Consider the following 14512-nt stretch of genomic DNA (forward strand, 5'->3'; position numbering starts at 1 on the left):
CATCAAGATAGCCTTTCTAGTGGCAATAACCTCTGCCCGGAGGGTGAGTTAGCTGCAGACTTTATCATTCAAGCTGCCCTATTTATGGTATTCCCGGACAAGGTGGTGATTTGCACCCAGGCCTGTTCCTTACTTAAGGTGGTGAAACAATTTCATTTGGGACAATCTGTCACCCTGCCCACCTTTTACGTTCCTCCACATCCCTCTAAAGAGGAATGACTTCACTGTCTGGACCTAAAAAGACAGTTCTTGTTCTACCTGGACCGTTCGAAAGAGTTCTGTGTGGATAGCCAACTCTTCAGGGGCCATGTCGGAGATAAAAAAAAAGGTCAGCAGTTCATAAACTGACCATTTCGTGCTGGAACATTCTCTGTCTTAAAATCTGCTACGCCCTGGCTAAAAAGCAACCTACTGAGGGTTTACGGGCCCATTCCACCAGGGGAAAAGCTGCGTCCACAGCATTGGCTTGTGATATTCCAGTCTTGGATATCTGTTAGGCAGCAGTGTGGGCGTCCCTGCACACTTTTGCCAAGCACTACTGCCTGGACAGTCAGGTCCACAGGGGCGGGCATTTCACCCTTTCGGTCCTGCCGTACTTGTTAGCTTAGTCAATTTGTCAGCAGCCCACCTCCTGGATGCTCTGGCTTGGGTATCTATTCAAAGGTAAGGAATCTGCAGGTAGACCTCTCTATCAGATGAACAAGTTAATTACCTTCGGTAACACATTATCTGGTAGAGACAATATCTAGCTGCATATTACTTATAGATCCACCCATTCCTCCCCACTCTGCGGACACATTTTTAGGGCTAGGGTTGCTCCCGTTTCAGGCCCCTAGTTTGGACACACCCTAGTCCGTTCCCTTCATGGCTTTGCGCTTCTGCCGTGGAAAGCGTGAAAAGTAACTGATGTCCACACGCCTGGGTGGTGCCTATATTGGGGACCGTGGCGTCACATCTGGCGCTGATGATGGCACACGGTGCCGAATGGAGCCACCCGATGGCGCACAGGGGTATTGCTCACTCAAACGTTTTCGGATCCAGTCTGATGCCTGGAAAATTCAAAGATATGGAATGTGCAGCTAGATATTGTCTCTACCAGATAATGCGTTACCGAAGGTAAGTAATTTGTTCATATTTGACAAAGCTCATATCCTCACAGATCTGCAAGCATCTATGGAATGCCCTGATAAGATAGAAACTCAGGCATCTCCTCAAGCAAACGACTACTAACAGTGAGAGTATAATTATTTCATTAATTTCAAAGTGATAATTCTCAAAGATAGATATTTAAAATTATTTGAATGTCTGCTACAGCTGTTATTTCAGATTGGCTGTTCAGCATCTGTTATGTCTGCTGTGGTCTGAGTGGAATGTGAATACCAGTGGTTTCACGATGAAAATGTATAGAAATATACAGGAATTACAATGGCTGATAAAGATAAATTTTGGCAAAATAATGAGGCTGCAACTTTCAGCTGTACTTTGAGAAGGATGTAATATGTCCAAAACTATCAGAATAAATAGTCAGCCTTGCCATTGTTGAAAGTATGGATGCAGTAGTTCACTTTGTACAGTATGAACTTAAGTGGAAAAACTGGAGGATTAATCATTTGGGGTTTTGACGAGTTGCTAGTCTCTGATAAGCATCAGCTTTGACTGCACCAGATCAGCAAACTGAATTTCTGCTAATCTACTTCGATGACAGCTCTCCTGGAAAAAGCAGTAATTTTGCTAAACAGTCTATGTTTAATGACAGCATGCCTGTGTTTTCTTGTTAATGAAGAAATACCAGTTCAAATCCAAAAGGTAACCATTTCAGTGGCAATGATGCATGCTTTCACTAGCCCCTCTTTGATGCTTGCATTCAGAAGAGGAATAGGTGGGTGTGGCCCTCCCCTTCCCTGATGTGTGGCCATATCACAGATGGCAGTACAGCAAACTACACTGTAGCAGACTGCTTAAACATTGATGCTGTGCTGCTCACCATACAGGAAGAAATAAGCCCACACCGGAAGTGGGTAAGGGTGCTAAGACATCCCCATGAGCTGAGACCAGAGAGGGCCACAGAGTAAAGCAAATCTAAGGATGCAATTTAATGTGCACACTACAAACTATGAGACCCACAGCCGAACACATGCAAGAGCAAGGAGGGAAGTTTAGGAGTTGTACTTACATAAGTACTGTATATCGGTGACAGTGCTTCATTTTTTAAGGAAGGTGGTATTAGTCCTGATGTAATTGAGATGCCATTTGTGAATCCATTATCGTGTTATGTTGATAGAACAGTTGGGCACTTTTATCACATCTCAGTATGTATCGGCAAAGTCAAAAGGATTGGAACTAGGAATGAAACAGGAAAAAGGTGACTTAGTTCTTCAGGAGAGAGAGATGCTAAGGGACAAAAGAAAGCCATTCAATTACGAACCAGGAGTCTCACACTACAGTTAATTTAACGCATGGAGAGAGTGGTTGATATTTTCACCGCAGGTTGTAGTGGGAAGATGGAAAAGAATTAGTGTAATGCAGCGATCTATGATACAGATATTTTGATATGCTTTGGATATTTCACAGCAATCTATACGATTGTAATTGCCAACCTATTGGTAGTGCTGGCAAAGCCTCTTGGCCACTGTATAAGTAATGGAATAGTACCACAACACTGATTGTGAGTGGAGGACAGTCAACTAAGGGAATATTTCGAAATATTCAAGGACTGATTCACTGACTGATTCACCACAGAAAACAGAGGAAGGTTCTAGCACAGCAGATAGGCCAATGTTTCAGGGGACTCCCTTGAAAAGTACAGTTGATGCAAAACTAACTTAGGGTCTTCAGAAATACCCGTCATCACATACGTCAACACTCCAACGGGTTCTGCTACGCAATTATGGAGAACTTGAGCAGAGGTGAGAGTCATGTAAATCTTTGATGTAAGCAGCCAGATTGACTTTCATCAGTTGCATCTATCTTAATCCCAGGCAGCACTATTTAATGGTTAGTGAATTTCACAATATGTCCCAGAATCACATTGCCATATCTCTAAAATCAAATATTCAAGTGTGTTGCTGAGTAGGATGTGTTCAAGTTGAGTTCATACCTTTGAGCATGTTTACACCATCTATATAGAGCCATAGGCTAATACCAGAACTGCCAAGTACCCAGAATAAATAGCATAGGTGTTGATTTGTTAGGTGTTGGAGATCTATGAAAGCTTTGGGTTGATTGTCAAAACATTTGAGCAGAGCTGGGAAAGTGAATTTCAGCCCTAAGCCAAAATCTGAATGGGTGGAGAAAAGGGAAACTAATCACAACCTTGAAAGATTTGTTGAGTCATGTAGGTTTTGAGTAATTTATCAACAACTGATTTGCATGGACATAATGAATAATTGGTTTGATGATCCAAGATAGTTGGCCAAAGAGATTGATTGTTTTGTTGAGATCCTAATCACATGAAACAAGGAGTGAAAACAAGACTGTCCAAGGGTTGTTTCAGGATGGGAACCCCAACAAAGCCCTTTCAAATATAATTAGGTTAGAAGCAAAAATGTATTTTCAAACCACAAGCATGAAAGGCATTCACAGTATAAGTGCTTGAGCTCGACAACCCCTTTACCTTTTTGGAATGCAGTGTGCAAGAGAATGTTGAGGGGGGAATAGGTTGAATAAAAGCTTTTAAGTTTCACATTTGCTTGATGGGAAGGGAGCGTGGAAGAGGGCAAACCACTATCAATGAGTCAGCGTATCTGTCCTGGAAAAAACAGAAACCATTTACATATTTGAGGGGTGAGAAGAAGGTAACTGCATTACAGAACCCTAAAGTAGAACATATTCTCCCAAATCAAACATATTCTTCCAATTGAGTGTGCTGTAATTATGCTTTTTAAGGGTTCAGGGCAGGAGGTCACAATGATCGAGGTTCCCCTGGAGTAGTAGTGTACCAAGTCTACAGAGTGTTTTTGTCCTAAGTTAACTGTTAAAAGAATAGCTAATAAAATTTACATTTTCTTACTTGTTGTTTTCTATCCGTTTGCACCTCCTCTGTCACTGCACACCACTTTCCTTTTGTTTGATATAACCTTTTTCTTAGCCCACCCCTTTATATTATTCCACACTTCCTTGTTATCTCAGCACATTTCATTGCTCTGCTAGCACTTCTCCTTTCCCTCTCTTCCACCTCCTTCCTGCCACAGTAGTCTGCGTACTTCTTTTTCCTAATCGCTGTTCACTACATTTCCTATTTCGAGAGCCTCCTAATTTTAGATCTCGCCTAGGCAGTGCTTGCGCTGTCTCTTCCAGACATGCTGTATTCAGGTATGGACTTGAAGCTCCGCCCATTTTTCACCCATCTTTTCACTTGGCTCCTCTTACTGTACTGTAAATGGTGACTTTTGATTCATGAATAGGCATAGTAGTCCCTCCTTAGTACCGTCTTTTCTCCTTTTGTAACCTCCTATGAGGACTGCCCCTGTAACATGTGTTGTTACTCTGTATGTTTTATTTACAATCTGTGAGTACTATTTTATTAATGACTTTCTCCTAGTTGCTGTTGCAGGCACGACCGGCTCTCCCACTTCCACCGCCCTAGGGTCTAACTGCACCATGACGCTGCACACAACCTAATTTTAAGCAGCGATTCACTCTGCTCTAATCTTTAACAGTGGCAGCTGCACCTTTCTTTTCTTCGACAGGGCTCGCTTAACCCTAGTTTTTCAAATTGTTATGCTTTTGGTAAGCAGCGCGGCATGCCGCTGTTGGGTCCCCTGTCAGCAGCAATCATCTTTAACAATAGCGGATGCGCCTTTCTTTTCTTCGGCTCGGTTCTCCAAACTCTATTTTATCAATATTGTATATTTTTGGTAAGCAGTGCGGCATGCCGCTGTCGTGTCCTCTGTCCACCGCCTCCATCTTTAAAAATCAGAATTGGCCTCCCAGACCATTAATCAAATTCTACTTGAGGTGGAAGAAACTAAAAGATGTTCCCTCTACTGTCGTTAATTTGACCGGCTATTATTTCAGTCTTTCATCCAGGTTGTTCACTCCTGAGTATTACGCCTGTATGTGTGACTTTTGCATCATTATTCTGAAATGAATCACTGAAACTTTTCATGAATCATAGCAATTTTTTCTTTTTGCTTGTTTTTCTGAGAATAGGACATTTTTTAAACCTAATGACGAGACAAAACTAATAAGATACATAACTGACATGACAACATTTCTTGGTAAAGGATTAATCCAAAAAAACAATTACTGTACAATAAATATATTACCACGTCTAAAATACAGTTCATGAATGAATTTATGGGCATGCAACAGAACATATGCAGTTGCTTGTCTAATGTCCTGAAACGTTTTATCATTGGGAGCTCTGCCACTTGTGTCCTCTCTATGTGTAGTGTTGAACACTACTGTTGGGCCCTATTCTGGTTGGGGTCAGAGCACAAGTCTATGCCGGGATGGGATCCCAAATTCCATCTCGCAGAGTGCCCTACTATTGTGTACACAATGCGTCAATTTATGGTCGCTCTTGGCCCTATTTGTGTTTGCGCCAGTGCATTTCGACCTTCGAAGATGTGTCTGTGGGTAATTTCAGGGAAGGTCTTCTTCAGGGCAGGTGGTTTTATGGACATGTTTTCCTAGATATGTTGTCACCACTTTATTCGGTGCATCTAGCTTATTTCTTGTTCCATGTTCAGGTCAGGTCATTGGGTCCTGTGTGATGGTTCAGCCCTTGAAATGTGTGATGTTTGGGACCCTTTGTCACTTTTGGTCCGGTAGCCTTAATGTTGGATTCCGGTGGTCACCTGAACCGAAGTGTTGCTGCATCAGAGATTCAAAGCCATCTGTGCCGCGCCATTCTTTTCTTCGGTGCTGCTCACCAAACTCTATTTTTTTCAATATTGTATGCTTTGAGCAAGCAGTGCAGCACGCTACAGTTGTGTCCCCTGTCAGCCACCTTTGTTTTTAACAATGACGGCCGCGCATTTATTTTCTTCGGTGCGGCTCGTCCAACTTGGGTTAAAGTGTACTCACAACTGCTGGCAGACCTCAACCGATCCTTCATGGTCCAGCCCATCTCCTCCTGGGGAAGTTCTGTTCTGTCTAACGGCTCTACCCCTGGCCCGAAATGGCTGTCCGCCTTCTACCTCTTCCTCTCTTTGTTTCCTCCACCCGCCAACTCCTAAACGCACCAACGAATTCTAATAGTCTAGTTTCACGAGCACTTTTTTCCATCAAATAATCACTCCACTGCAAACCCAATAATATAATCATTCCACTGCAAACCCAAAAATATTAACAAAAACATTATTATTTATGCCGCCAATAGCTTTAACTTTTACAAATGCAAGACCTATTGCATTGCAAATGCTTGTTTTTTTTATTGCATGGAGAATTGTGTCAGTTGTAGGAAATTAAGTAAGACCCCACATGACTCATTTCAGAGAATCCATGAGCAGGAGCTCCTCGGCCGCTCTTTCCAAAGGGAGAAACAGGAGGCCTTAGATGAGCTCCGTACAGCATTGAGAGAAGAGAAACTTGAAGAGATCAGGAAGCTACGAGAGGAGCTGGAACAGGTTAGACCCAATAACATGGATCAATGGATGAGTGGGTATATTTGTTAATGGGTGGAACGAGAGGGTGCGTGCGAGTTAAGAATTCATAAGTAATGAGGTCATGCACAAGTTTTAATATGCTTTTTTGGGTTGGTTAAGAAATGCGATGTATCTGAAAGCGAAATTAGCTTCTTCACGACAATACATTTTCTGATACATGCTAGGTTATAGTACACAAAATGTCAAGTCTTCAAATTAGGGAAAAACGTTTATTTTACTCCCAACAAGCTAGTATCAAAGATAAATATAACTTCTTTTTGACTTATAAAAAGCTGTGGTTATGTTGTGCGGGTTAATCTGTTTTATTTGCCCAGTATGTTTGTCCTACCATCAGTGTTATTTTAGGATTTTAGGAGCCGGGCAATAAATATTTTCAGGCTATTGTTTAGAACAACTTTGCATTTTATTTCCCATTTTCTACTTACTCAAGCCCCATGATGACAAATAATATTGACTTTTACGTTAACCCCTTCGCCGCGGCGCAAATTCCGCTGGGGGTTGACAATTAAAATTAAGGGGCATATGTATCAGAGAAGAGTTTTGCGATTCTCAAATTGTGAATCCTACATATTCCTTAATCGCGACTCACAAATTGCGAATCGCAATTAAGGAATACCTTCCCATTCATTCCTATGGGCCTATAGGCCCATAGGAATGAATGGGAAAACATTTGCTATTTGCAATTACAAAATAGCTAATCGCAATTTGCGAATGCAATTTCAAGGGTGCCAAAAGGAGACCCGGTTGCACCCCTGAAATATGCATGTGTGCACATGTTGCGTACATACATGCCATTATGTACGCCATATGGCACTTTGAAAAAAGCAAAAAAGTGCTTTTTTCTAGAAAATCGCAAATTACCGCCAACTTGAAGTTGATGGTAATTTGCGATTCCTTAAACTCAAATAGCAAATTTCTGGTGCTTCCAGAATTGCATTTAAGGAATGGCAATTTGCAATTTCTTTTTTTTATTTTTATTTTTATTTATTTTTTTTTTTTTTTGGAAAACCTTTATTAACATTGCAAATAAAGACAAATATGGGCCTACAACCCTCGGGGCCGGCCGCTAAGCAGTGAAAATAACAGAAAACAGATTTTAATCACATGTAGCACCTCGGGAAGCAGATTTTCCATGCTAGTATTCTCTTGTCCACCGAATAGCCCAAGAGGGGAACCAGGATATAAAAGGTTTTCATTTTACAATAAGGGATAGAAGGATCAGGTGCCAATCAAGTTCTCAGCAGCGAAAAAAGGCAAGCAGAATAATGAACGTCAACAATAAATGGCAAGCTATCAAGTCAATGGCGCAGAAACAGAAGGTTCAGGATGTGGAGGAATATCACGAGCCGTTTGCGCCTGCAGTCTCCTGCCCTAGGACCCAGAAAACCCCACTGAAATGAGGCACAACTGAAAAAACAATGATTGGCCACGAAGGACACTTACCGCACTGACCCCAGAAAAAGACAAAGAAGAATAAGAAAAGAAAAAGGAGGCCATAGAAACAAAGTAAAGGACTAAAGAAGCCCCTCCCCCACCCCCCCACCCTGCACCTCTGCAGATGACTACGGCCCCCCCCCCCCGCAGCGTGCCTGTCGCCCCAGAACCAGACCCGAAATATAGAAGAAACAGAGAAAAAGGGGAAAGAGAGGAAACCCCCCCTAACAGAAAAGGGGAGAGAGTAATAATAAACTGGAGGAGGGCCTTCAACCATGCCCCCGGCTTCTCCCTCCCGCACCATATATTCCTCCCCAGCGCAAACAGTAAACAGCAAAAATTCGGCCATATCTAAGAGAAATGGGGAGCGTTATGCACTGGCTACACTATTAGTTACGTCGTGAAAGCACACAACCCCCCAGCCCGCCCGCCTATGAATTGACCACCTCGGAAGGATCAGCCTTATCCTTGGCCACTCTTTGCGAATCCACCAGTGCATACCCATCGACCCACCATCATGTCCAAAGTTACAAGGAAGAGGAGCGTCCAGAGAAGACTAGGAAGGGACACACACATGTGGGGAGGACGTTCCGAAACATCAGCACAGTCATCGTCATGGAAGATCACCTTTCCCAGTACTGCCCCAGGGCCCGCGCCGCACACAAGGTCCAGGAAGGAGAAATCGGCCAGAGCAGGCGATCGTTGCGTGAAGATTGCCTGGGTCGCCGGAGGCCGCGCATGGGACAAAGTCACAACCGTCTGCTCAAGTCCAAAACCTCCGGAACAGACCAACCCCACAGCCAGCCGACCACACGCTGCCACAGTGTCCAAAGTTTCCATCCGTCCCTTATCCACAGAGGCGGTCACGGTACTTTCCTCCTGTGGAAGGTGAGACAGAGCCTTATGTACCTGGGGACAGGCAGACCGCAACTTTTCCGACGCTGACGCAATACCATCCAGCTTCCTCCCCAATACCAGGGCGCCGTGGACCAGGGTGGAATGAAGGGCTCCGAGAGCATCTAGAAGGTCACCGTACCCCAGCACGGTCCCCCGCGCTCGCTCCGCCACGCTCCTTTGCGCCACACACTCCCAATCTTGCTGTGACCCAGTGTACAGGATGTCAGAGTCCATCCCATCAAGATGGCCGCAGGGCAGGGCCATCCCAGATGGGGACCGGGTCTCAGGCACGGGCGCAGCAAGTTCCATATCCCTGCAAACAAAGGTCCGGAGGCATGCAAAATGTGTATACAGTGTGCGGCCACAGGTAACAGTCGTTCTCCCCCTGGGCCAGTGTCCGCGAAAACCGGGAGCAGCCCGCGCAAATCGGGACGAGCCACAGGCCGCGTCCGATCAGTTCACTGGCGAGGGTCCAGGCGATCGCCGATAAACCCCTGGAATCGTCACCCCGGGTATGCACCCGTCACGCTACTTTCGGTGATAGGAGCGACCTCTGCGAGATTCAGGCCAATATTCGCGCCGCTTCGGCAGTCCGACTCCACCCGGTCACCAATGGCCGCTGTTGTTAAACTGCCGCCCGGCCATGTTGTCCACCCGAGGTCCCGGCCCCAGGGCTGCACAGGCCGCAAACTTCAAATGAGCATGTCTCGGGCGGTACCGCCGCTGGAAGCTTCAGGATCACTCGATCGGTTGCCGCTCTCGATCACCAACACGGGCATGTAGCGCAGGCTGAGGATCACATGCAGGATATCTGTGCGGGATGTGGAGGTTCACGGAGCCGGGAGCCTACGCTGCCGTCTCGGTCGCCATCTTGGCTCCTCCCCAATTTGCAATTTCTTAATTGCATTTACAAAATAGAGAATTGCAAATTTTGCGATTCTCTATTTTGCAATGGCCTTTTACGATGATAAATTCCAAAAGGCTTTTTCCCATTCGCAAACGGGCAGAATCTGAGAATAGGCCCATTTGCAAATGGGAAAAAGGCTTGATACATATGGCCCAAAATGCCTACAGGTCAAAAAAAAAAGTCTGGTGTCTGAAAATAAAAATCTGTAAAGGAAAAACATTTAAACCCACAACTCTAGTACAAACCAAGGCACAATAAAACAACAGGCATGTTGATCAGTGTTAAACCCATAGAATACACATATGAAATATAATTAAACATTACATTTTGCAGTACGGTCTACCACAGTACGGTGAACTTCACTTAACAAAATTTACTAAAGGGACACCAAATAACGAAGGCTGACCTAACTAAGGGGCCGAGTATGATGACGGAGAGACCGCTACTGACGTCAGTGGCGGTCTCACCGCCATCGGAGACAGATTTACTGCCCACCATATTACAATGGCGCGCGGTTTGATGGTGGTCAGAAACACTGACTGTCACGCATTCGACAGGCTCCTTGAGCCCCTGGTGCGGTGGAGGCCCTCGCAATCCCCGCAATGGCTGTAGGGATTAGGATGTCCCCCCCCCCCCCCCCCCCCCCCCAGCCGTTCCATGGCGCTTCACCCGGAAAGGCTGGCGGAAAGGGACATTGGAGGCCCGTAGCGTGCCCCCCTTTCTCCCTGGTGCTTGTTTGCTGGTTTGGGGTGGGCACCCATGGTGCCCCCCTACCTATCACTGCACTATGTGGCAGGCACCGCATGGTGCCTGCCACGTTGTGCAGGGATATGTTCCCTGTCTATTTCTTGTACTGCGGCGCGTTCTGCGGCACGCAGCACCCGCAGCTTACAGGAGATAGGCAGTGGGACTGCCTTGGAGGCAGTCGCATTGTGTAATGAGGTTGAAGGGACCCCCGACAGCATGTCGGGCAGTCCCCTAGTCGGACAGTGTAGTGGGCAGACTCATCCTAATCAGGCCCTAAGTCTAAACACCTCTCCACTGCCCCTAAGCCCTTAGAAAATACGTTTCAAATAGTCTTACCTGAACCAGAGAACAACAATGGAAAACAGCAACTGAAAACTCCATGAAAAGGGTGACAAAAAACTACAGAATCAAAGAAACTGGATAAAAATAAGAAAAGATTTCCATTCCCTAGAAATCAATGTAAAAAACTGTTTTAAGTAATAAACATGTTAAAAATGGTAAACCATTCCTGTTTAAAAAAAATATACAAAAATGTTTTATGTATAAATATGTTAAAAATTCTGATAAATAATATAACATAATGCAAGTATGTAAAAAAATTACATCTTTGTTAAAAATTAAAATACATGCTAAAAATATAGAATTACAAATCAATGTATTTACACTACTCTAATAGCATATGTGTAATTACAATTTTTCTGCATTAAAACAATGTTTTTTTCTTTGAAATGAAACAAAAATAAAAAAACTGTTAAAATTATTGAAGGATAATGCACTGTAAAAAAGTGGCATATAGTAAGATGTTTAGAAAATGTATCTAAAAATAAAGTGTAATAAATACTTTATAAAAACTACATCAAAAAGCAAGCAAATAATCTAATAGTATATATGTTTTCATGTATAAAATAAAAAATGCAAGCAAATGCTAACAATGTATTGATATCACATTAAGTATTCACAATAAAATAAAATAACCACATTGACGAAAGTGCTATAATTCGGGGAAATTCTAGTTGGCTAGTGCAACTCCAAAACTAGCCACATTGGAGAAAGTTTTGGACTTTGAGCGGTTCAGATTTACTGTACACACTCCAAACATAACTACTTCAGGCAAAGTATTGAACTTTGGGCATTTCACATTTTTTATTCCCACTCCAAATATAAAAACTTTGAAAAAAGTGTTGACATATGAGGATTACAAATTTCCTATTCCAACTCCAAACGTAACTACTTCAGGATTATCAAATTTACCATTCCTACTCCAGACCTAACCACAATGGTGGAAAATGTTGGCCTTTGGGCTGTTCAGGTTTACTATTCCCATTCCACACTTAACTACAATGGGAAAGGTGTTGGACTTTGAGAGGCTCGGATTTACTATTCCAACTTAACCCCATTGGGGAAAGTGTTGGACTTTGAGGGCTTCTGATTGAGGGCTTCTGATTAACTATTCTAACTCCAAACTTAACCACAGTGGGGAAAGTGTTAGACTTTGTTGTGGGGGCCTAAATGTGCTATTCCCAATCCTAACATAACCACATTGAGGAAAATGTCAGACTTTAACAGGGAGGAGGTCAAATGTACTATTCCTACTGCAAACGAAATGAGAATAAGAAAAAAACGGTGTTTTTAAATTTCAAAATTAACTACTGCCACAAATTTATAATGGGCATAATGCTAAAAAGAATATGTTACAGAACTAAATTTTAATTTTCTCAAATAATTAAACAAACAGTAAAAAAAAAAATTGAGAGTACTACAGAGAAAAACAATACAACTTTCAAAATAACTGTAATTTTTTTAAGAATGAAAACTAGAATAACTATTTTTAATATAAATTGAAATAACACAAAGTACAAAAATGCCTTAATTTAAAATGAATACATATATTACAATAAATTAAATTCAATTATCGCAAATATTTGATTTAAAAATGGGCAAAATGTATTTATATATAATAAGGGAACAAAAAATGTTTCATCAAATTATTTACTGAGAATATTATTAGAAATTTTAACTAAATATAACATTTATTTTTGAAAATAATTACATAAAAATATTTGAATTTGTTAAAATTAAGAAACAAAAAAGTAAAAATGTACAGTAAAAATGTAAATAATTTCTTTTATTTGTTTATGAATTTAAAAAAAAATAAAACTTTTAATAAATATACAAAATATAAATAATTAAAACTTTTTAATTACTCCCCACCGTATTTCTCTATCAAGCCAGCATCCTCCTCTTAAAATAGTTATTACATTTTTGTTTTAAAGCAAATACAACATACTTGAACAAAACACACAAAATTCACTTAAAAATGATAATATTAAAACGTATTTGTTTTTGAAGCGATAATTTGACATGCAATATTCTGGCCTACAACATTTTTAACCTCACAATATTTTCAAAACATTATTTTGTGAGAATTTTGCAGCATCTTACCTCATCACTTGCTGTGTCATCCACTCTATCAGCGATGGATGGAATGCTTTAATTGATCTCAGCCACTTGAAATTACCATAGTCTGCATGTCAGTTCATTGATTTTTGCTTACTGTGCAACCACACAGGTTTCAACTGTATGCAAATCAGGCTTTCCTCTCCCTCAAATAGGAACAGCCCAGATCGAACTGCTAGGCCACAGCATCTGTGTACAGGAACATAAGCAACTTCAAACATGTTTTAGCCTTGTTTGGCTTCATTGATAAAGTGCTGCTGAAGCCCTGTGGCGCTGTGAACTGCGAGACCCACATGTGGGGACACCCATTCCATGGGTGCTGCTCACAAAGTAGAAAAAATTATAGGATAAAATGCTTGAGTTTTACCTCATCCACTAGTAACTACTCAGGGAGGCATGCTAATCTATTACGTTATTGCTCGCTGGTCAATTTTTAATTAGGCCAAGAGTAGTATTTTTGTTTATGCTCCCACTTCTGCCAAATGTCTCTTCATTATCTTCAGTTTTCTGTTTTTGTTCCTGTAATTAGGCATGTATCTGAAACCAAATGGGCAAGCAACCCACATTCTCGTGTCCTTCAATCGGGCGGCCTATAAGATCAGGTACCACACATCAAGCATAGCTCCTTTTACTTGCTCATGTTTTGCTTTGGGTCTTGTCTGCCTTTGGCATCTGTAGATGCACATAAAAATTGCTCCTTGCAGCCACTCTCCCAAAAAAGAATCCCAGGGTGTCACCATCCTAATTGTCTTGCGCTCTCATGTCTCAATTGGCTCTTGCCATCTGTTTGCTCTTGATGCTATTTAGTTTTTGCCTACACCTCAATTGATGTTTCACAACTACTAGCATTCTCTGTCGTGGTCTGACAGTTTAAAATTGGGATTTGCTTAATCTCATCTAAACTGGGCTGGATTTACACCTCTATGTAACTCATCCTCCTCTTCTGTTTGCACTCATCTCATTTTACTTTATTATGCAGGGTGATATTGCATTCTGTTTTTTGCTAACATTTCCATCAGACTGTTTCTTGATAACAAGTACTTTTTTCTTGGAATATGGTAGCACTTTAGGTGGAAACATCCTTTGATGAATACTGCATAGGTACTGTCTGCCCAAAACTTATAAATATGTTGTAGCATAACTCACCTCATACTTCAGTCTAAGGGCCTTTATTACGAAGTCCGCCGGGAGACCGTTGCACTCTCGGGACCGACCGACCTCCGGTCCGCGGTCCCGACACTCTATTACAATGCGACCACACATAGTTCGGTTGCATACTCTCATTTCTCTATGGGAGCTTGTACTGCGGCGTAAATCCGCCGTACAACAAGCCCCCATAGAGAAATGGGAGTTTCTGTTAATCCCTGCACCGTGGTGCCTGCCAAACGGTGCAGGGATTAACAGGCGGGCACCATAGGTGCCCCCACGGCCCCTGACCGGAGGCCGAGGGAGAAGGGAG

At 42.5% G+C, this 14512-nt stretch overlaps 1 protein-coding gene across 1 annotated transcript in view; it reads left to right on the forward strand.

Annotated features, from left to right (window-relative positions):
* The window catches only part of LOC146784184 (uncharacterized), a 739190-nt gene that overhangs the window by 534044 nt on the left and 190634 nt on the right, over nucleotides 1-14512 (forward strand). Inside the window, exon 22 of the mRNA XM_085632912.1 lies at nucleotides 6441-6572. Coding sequence (XP_085489038.1) covers nucleotides 6441-6572 — 132 coding nt within the window. The remainder of the gene's footprint in view (nucleotides 1-6440; nucleotides 6573-14512) is intronic.

This window comes from Triturus cristatus, chromosome 11, assembly GCF_964204655.1.
Source record: "Triturus cristatus chromosome 11, aTriCri1.1, whole genome shotgun sequence".
NCBI lineage: Eukaryota > Metazoa > Chordata > Amphibia > Caudata > Salamandridae > Triturus > Triturus cristatus.